Source organism: Perissodus microlepis, chromosome 9 (assembly GCF_051167445.1).
Source record: "Perissodus microlepis isolate ML-2025 ecotype Zambia chromosome 9, ASM5116744v1, whole genome shotgun sequence".
Classification (NCBI taxonomy): domain Eukaryota; kingdom Metazoa; phylum Chordata; class Actinopteri; order Cichliformes; family Cichlidae; genus Perissodus; species Perissodus microlepis.
Window position 1 is genome coordinate 17264354 of NC_140469.1, and position 7357 is coordinate 17271710.

Below are 7357 nucleotides of genomic sequence, written 5' to 3' on the forward strand. Positions count from 1 at the left end.
AAAATGCGGCGTCATATGACTCGCTGACTCACCGAACGACCTATAAAAACAGGCTCTACGTGCGTTTATTCACTATTTCGTCGTTTTTCACTACCAAAAACTTGTCAAAATGCCGATGTGCGGAGGGCTTACCGATGTGAAGCAGGCTGATGAAGAAGTTCAGAAGATCTGTGATGCAGTGAGTAGAAAAGAGAGATTTTACACTTGAAATTTTGTGCACACGGGGCCTGTGCTTCTTATTGATGTTGCTGTCATTGTTATTCAGATGAAGCCTCACGCAGAGCAGAAAACCGGGAGAAACTTCGAGGTTTTCACTGCAAAGAACTACAAAACACAGGTCGTTGCTGGGACCAACTACTTCATTAAGGTAATGTTCGTAATGCAAGCAGTGAGCTCAGTGGAAACACTGCAAAGCTCCGAGGTCTTGCATATAATAAAATATCATCAATAAGAGTATTAACTGTAGATAATCTGATCCATCAAGTGAAAACTAACGCGATTATCAGTGATTTTCTTTCTTTCTTTCTTTCTTTACCATCTCCAGGCTTATGTAGTTATGTGGTCATATATATAGAAGTTCATGCAAACCTTAAACTGTTGATTTTCTAGTCTTAAGTGTCATTCATCACGGCTGAATGACACTAAGTTTCCAGCCAAGTTTTGGTTAAATGTATTTAAATTTTGAGAAAAATATGCAAAGGAAGATTAAAGTACATGTGTGCTTCACACTCCTGGTGTTAATGGGCAAAACAAGCCATTCCAGTGCTTCCAGTACTTGTGTATGATGGCTTGGAACACATTTGCACAACACTCCCCCAGAGCTTCAATAAAGTCTCACAAGCACAAGCAGCTTTATTTTCTTAGTCTAAAACGACCCATCCGTGTTTTTGATCACTCGAGCCATAGTCCACTCTGTAATGAAGACATGAATGCCTCCTTTCCTACATGTTAGCATGTTGTGTGGTCAGTGTGGCTTATGTTATCACGAGTACTTCTATGTGCACATTAAGTATCTCTTCTAACTTTTTCTTGTACTTCCTTGCAGGTCCATGTGGGCGGAGAGGAATGCGTTCACCTCCGTGTTTACAAGAAACTCCCGTGTTATGGAGGAGAGCTCGAGCTATCCAGTGTGCAGCACCCAAAGAGTCACGATGACAGTATTGAGTACTTCTAATGGGAGAACGAACCAGCCAAAGCATCAGTGCCTTCAGGCTGTAGTCTTGTAGTAATTCATTAATAACCTGCCTCTTGACAAACATGTGCAGTTTCCTTTGCTTATATGTAACAATATACTGTAGATGGTAGATGTAAGGTAAAGTGGAACACTTTTATACAAGGTGCATAAATAAATGAAGCAGATTTTTCTTCTATTGTGGTGTCTGATTTGTGAAATGCCTGCAGCCCCAGGAGTGGACTGTATTATCTGAAAGCAAACTCATTTCTCTTTCCTAACATAAGACACATTTGCAGTATCTTTAGTAAATGTGGCAGGTATAGACATGTCTTGCACAAGTGATTGATGGATTTTAGCACACAATGTTTGTGTTCAGACCTGCAAAAACATTTTTGTAGCAATAGTCATGTCAGACTGAACTCTGAACACAATATATTTTAAAATGACATCTTTTGGAGAGTTCTTTCATCTAGCTTGCCCTCCTTTTTGAATGCTTACATGAAAGAGACATAATACACAGTTGAGTCTGATATGAGGCAGGGGTCTCATTGATTTAAATCACCTTTTTCTACTTTTAGCATACGTTTTGTTCTTTTACACTAATCAATAGAAAGTTGCTCAATTTTCTCCAGCGCTGAAACATTTCTGTCCTGATGGGAGTGATTCTTGTGCAATAGTCTAAACATCTAGAAGGCTCAAGGGTCACTGAATGGTTTAAGTTCATAAATACTGTCAGTCATTTGTTATACATTAAGTGGATCTTGACAGTGGTTTCCAAAAACATTGTTAAAACCCCAAATTATGAGAAATTATTTTCTAAGACTGGTGTTTCAACCTCCAATGGAGCTCTGTAGGTTTGAGGATTCATGATCAAGGTGAAACTGTGCTGGCAACGTGTGGTAGCCAACATCGTGCATTTGAAATGTAAGACGACCCATGCTACCATGACATGCTATTCCATAGCATAGGTAAAGAAAAACTTTCGCTTTAAGATTTCCAGTTATTCAAGTTTTCAGTGGTCCAAAGTTCACAAATGAACTGTACATAACACACAACAGTGTACAGGGAAAATATGATTTAAGCAATCTTAAATGACAATAAGTCACATGCTGTATTTGAACATGTCGAGGCTGTCGGGCAAACCTCAAATCACACTTCCCAACTCTGACTTGGAAAAAAAAAGGTGGTCAGTGGGTTGTCAGCAGTATTTTGTTGGCAGACTTTGGCATTAGTCAGCCTATGATTGTTTTTATCTTGTGACTGACATTTGTCTTTGTTAATCACACGCAATGTGATCCCATTGATGACTCAAGTTGCAGATATTTCACCATAGTCTATGCAGTCTGTGTCTACAAACATATTGTAAATATGCATCAGATTGAAATGACACACTTTAGATTGATTTTCTTGTGGAAAACATTAAAACCACACTGTTCCTCTACTAGAAAATACAAAAAAAGGTTTGCACTTGCTTTGTGGCACTGTTTGCCACATTGGATGGATTTCTTGCAAGAAATCAGAGGGCTGTTGGAAAAAAAGTGTAGAGGGTGTTTAATTACAAAGTTCTATGTGCAGATGGATTTTACATTAAAAAACACTGATTATTCACACTTTATATATTTACATTAAGTCATGAACAGTCAGCAAGATTTCTTGTTAAAAGAAGCACAAATATGACAAAAGAAGCGGCACTGCAATAAAATAATCACAGCAGGATGTCACAGTACTGGATCTCACTGAAACGTTGGACATATCAGAGTGTATTTTTTATTGGGTATTCATTGACAACAGACTCATTGTGATTTCAATAATAAAGTTAATTCAGTTCTCTTGTTCATAACGACATATATTTTTGTTGTGAACTATTTGCAAAGAGTCAAGGTGTCTGAAAAAACAGTGAAGACAAAGCAAATGGATGTTCCCCCAAATGCTAGGTAAAAGCTACACAAAAGAAAATAGTCACAAGTTAAAGAGACAAAGAAACAGCAAAGTGCAAAGAGAGCCTCCACTGATCCTGAGACCGTCTGCAGGTCCGTCTCTGTCCTCAGATTCCAAACATTCTAAAAAAGAGAAAAAACGTCTTCAGGTCTTAACGTTCTTTGAGAAATGTCCAAACTATTCTTTGAAACATGTGAGCACTGCTGTTGAGTCTCTGTTTCACAACCAGAAGTTACATTCCTCAGAGTTGAAATGTGACAAGTAGAAATTGTTGGTCTTTAACCCCACGACCCAGCTGCCATAGGCAGAACCTGGATTCATTGCAAAACATAACATCTCTCAGCATGTTCATGTTCAGTGCATGTGTTGCTAACATCATTGCAGATTGTCTGGGTAGAGTGCCATCAACCAAAACTTTGCAAATCTGTAGCAGACTGCTTACGGTTTCTAAGTGCTGACAGTGACAGTACGGTCTGCTTGTGGTGCCGTCTTCTTAGGACACCAACGTCTCTGCTTGTCTCTGACATAGAACTCGCTCTTCAGTCTGGAGATGGTATTAAGGCTCACTCAGAATAATTTGGCATATTGGTTTTGTGGAACAGCAGCTTGAAGTTGCCCTGTGGCACAGGCCCTATCCACATCAGTTAAATGTAGTATGCTTGGAGCAGACCTACGCCACATCAAATTGCAAAAAGACCATCAAATCTTCTGAGTATATATGCAGTAGGGTTATATGCCATACTGTTGGCTTTAGAATAGGTGGAATGATTATTTATTTGTTTTTGTCTGAATGTATTATTGTAGGGTCTACCTTACAATATAAAGTGCCTTGAGGCGACTGTTGTTGTGATTTGGCACTGTATAAATAAAACTATAGGTATAGGTAAACATATAGGTATTGTGGGTAATGAAAGAGCAGATAGGTTGGCTAAAGAAGCTGTTAAAAAAGTAGATGTTGATGTGCAGATATCAAAAGTATAGTTTGGAAAGAAAGTAAGAATTTATGGAAACTGACTTGGTCATAGCGAAGTAAAAGGGAGACATTTATATAAAGTATAACACACAACAGAAGTTAAGAGAAGTAGAGGAATAAATAGGGAGGAGGAGATATTAATAAGGAGAATACGAACAGGTCATTGTTTTCCGAATGGCACTCTCCTTAGAATGGGGAAACATTCGACTGGTTTATGTAACTGGTGGAAACAGTTGAACATGTACTTATTATTTGCAGGAAGTATGCCAGTCAAAGGAGAGTGTTGAGGGTAGAAATGGGTGGTACTACAGAGCAGAAAAGTTTGAAAGGTAGTTAAGTGATTAAGTCATGATGAAGGAAAAGGAGTGGTTTTTTGAGAAATACTGGACTCATCAAGAGGATCTAAGGTTTTGGAAGCGATGTAACAGTAAAACCCAGGAGATGGCAGTAGTACAACATCTTTGGATGCAAGCTGCCATTAAAAATGAAGGAAGAAGAAGAAGTTTCTTTGGTGGCAGACAGGATTTGACAAATTATCATTATTCTTTTTTATCAATCTCTTTACTTGTTTTTGGAGTTCTTTGCAAAACTGAAAGTCTCTGCAATCACCCCTTCAGTTAAAAAAACCCTGCAGACCTGGCATATTGATCTGAGTCAAGTTTGATAGCTTATCTCTCGAACAGTCAGCTTAAAGAAGAATTTGCAAAGCTCATTTTGTTTATTTAAGATACTTTTTGACAGACACAGCTGTGCCACATAATGGAGTTTTGTAAGACATTTATATCAGACTACAGACTGACAGGACTGCAAGAAACACCTCTTAGTTATCGCCCTTTTTAGTCATCTAAAGAAAAGTTCATATAAAAGCATAGGTTTTATCTGTTTTAAAGACATTTAAAATTTAAGACACAATTACACGAGTAGATATTTGGAGAAGACAGCGTAAGCAAACATTTAGGGTCTGTGGTTACACATGTTGCTCCACCTATCATGTGTTAGAGCCACTTTCCAGTAAGTTTCCAGGTCACTTATCCAGTACATGTACTCGGAGAGGCACCAGTATGTTTGAGACACACAAAACCAGAAAACTGACACCTCTATTTATTTCAGCTGACTTTCAGAATAGCTGAAATGGTATGCGGAGGATTCATGGAGACAAGGGACGCTGATGAGGAAATTCAGAAAATCTGTGATGAGGTGAGCTGAGTGTTATGTGAGTAACATTCAGACTCACATAACACTCAGACACATCAAGTCATTGCTCTGTATTTTACGTCATGTTTTGCATTTATTTTGTCCATACAAAGGTTAAGTGTCAAGTAGAGGAAAAAAGAAATGAAGCATATGCAGTTTTTAAAGCTGTTCAGTACAAGAGTCAGGTGTTGCAAGGAGTCAACTATGTCATCAAGGTAATTAAAACTGTGATATTATGCATGTTAGGGATTATTAATGAAAGAAAATAAAGTATTTATGGACTGAGTTACTTGCGAGCTCCAGATGACCTGTTGAACAGATGAATATCTTACTGAAGATCTTCAGCGTTCAACAAGTACAAGTTTCCTCTGATTTGACTGCAGGTACATGTGGGAGGATGCAGCTACCTTGAGCTGCGAGTCTGGAAGAAGCTTACATGTTATGGAGTGGAAGCTATAGTTACTGGTATGGAAGACCATCATGACAAAGATCCCTTCCATCCTTTTCAATGAGATCACACTTTGTTTTTTTGCTGCTCTCTGTCTCCCCAGCTGCTGCCTCATGACATGTGCTAAAAGAAAAAAATGCAATAAAGCTCCTTCAAAAGTAACAATTATAGGAAATCAATCATTTTAATTATAATATTTCTAGACATATTGCACTGACTGGACTGCAGCTTGAGAGGTTTGAAGCATTAAAAGTTGAATTCTGTAACAACAAAATAAATTGTGTTGTTGATTTCTTGCCAGTTATAAACTCAGGCTTTTACCAGCAAACTGAAAATATGTTTAAAATAAGTCAAGTCTTCATAATAAACACACCAATTGACAGTTTAGTATGACAACTATACATTTATAGGTGTAAATGATACTTGTGTGGCACAGTGGTGCAACGACCCAAAGACCTGTATGTTAGGTTATCAGTGTTTTTTTGTCGGCTATAAATGTGAATGTGGGCATGTGTGTGTCTCTCTGGTTGGCCCTGCCATACCAGCTCTGGTATCTGTATTGGATCGATACTAGCACGTTGGATCAATACTTTTTTTTTTTACTATGCCCTTAAGTTCAGTAGGTATAACTGAATTGCATTAGATAAAGTTTTTGGAAATGCTGAGGTTAGAAGTAGGATAACCTGAAAGGAAGAGCAGAAAGCAGTTTTTTAGGCCATGATTCATGTTTGATCCTCTCCAAATTATACAATCACACCTCACACCCTGTACTTCCACTCACTACCTGTTGTGCCAAAAACTAATTTCCAGTGTTTCCGTGTTTTGTTTTGCTTTTAAAATGCGTAATTTGTATGTTTGTAAATACACTTTGGTGAACAGGGTTTTATTAGTCCTTTATTTATCCAGGTAAAAAATCTCATTGAGATTAAAAATCTAATTTTCAAGAGAGACCTGGTTTACATAGGGGTTATATATAAAATGTAAAAATGGCCTGTTTTTCAGGTATCTGTATAACTCTGTGTTATTGTATTTACATTGTAACCAATCCGGTCCGTATGTGTCCACTTAAACTATGTTTAGAGAACTATTGTTATATTTGTTGCAGTTTCTGCTGTCCTCTTGGCCAGATTACTCTTAAAAAATACACTTTTAATGTCAATGCGAGATTATTTTTAACTGGATAAATAAAGGATATATAAAAGTCAGTGCCAAAAACTGATTGCGGATTCTACCTTGTTACAGAAATGTTGTTTGTGGCTCAAGCTGACTTGATATTATTCGTGAGGGCAATGTTCAGCACAAAGTTACACTGATGCGTGAGGGATACATTTGACATATGTTTTGCATAGAGCAACAATTTATTTATAGCAGTACAGTAATCAGTTTCTAGTAAATACTGGAAATCAGTTTTTGGCAGACGATCATTCTTTGGTACAACACCGGCAGACTCGAGCGTCAGCTCAGACTAACCCACACATGCAGTAAAAAACGGACAAAAAAATGGACAAAAGTAATTATTTCCGTATGTAAGTGTGCTTCTCTTTTTTTTCATAATGTTGGCAAATACCGCCCCGCCCACAACCCCCTTCTCCCTAAGATGATGGTACGGTCCAAAATGTGTCTATGTGGG

General features: G+C 37.9%; 1 protein-coding gene and 1 pseudogene across 1 annotated transcript; both read left to right on the forward strand.

The window, feature by feature from the left end:
• Positions 1-1370, forward strand: LOC146380341 (cystatin-B-like). Its single transcript, XM_084939346.1, has 3 exons — positions 1-178; positions 266-367; positions 1046-1370. The coding sequence occupies exons 1-3, from the start codon at positions 110-112 to the stop codon at positions 1172-1174; spliced, it is 300 nt and encodes a 99-aa protein (XP_084795472.1). The 5' UTR covers positions 1-109; the 3' UTR covers positions 1175-1370.
• A 3843-nt stretch (positions 1371-5213) lies between these two features.
• LOC146380342 (cystatin-B pseudogene) lies at positions 5214-5791 on the forward strand (annotated as a pseudogene).
• The last annotated feature ends 1566 nt before the right edge of the window (positions 5792-7357 follow it).

Bases quoted from the DNA above. Each gene is read 5' to 3' on its own strand.
- LOC146380341 (XM_084939346.1), top strand. From the start codon at position 110: ATGCCGATGTGCGGAGGGCTTACCGATGTGAAGCAGGCTGATGAAGAA. The intron at 179-265 runs GTGAGTAGAAAA...ATTGTTATTCAG, and splicing joins TTCAGAAGATCTGTGATGCA to ATGAAGCCTCACGCAGAGCA. The intron at 368-1,045 runs GTAATGTTCGTA...ACTTCCTTGCAG, and splicing joins GGACCAACTACTTCATTAAG to GTCCATGTGGGCGGAGAGGA.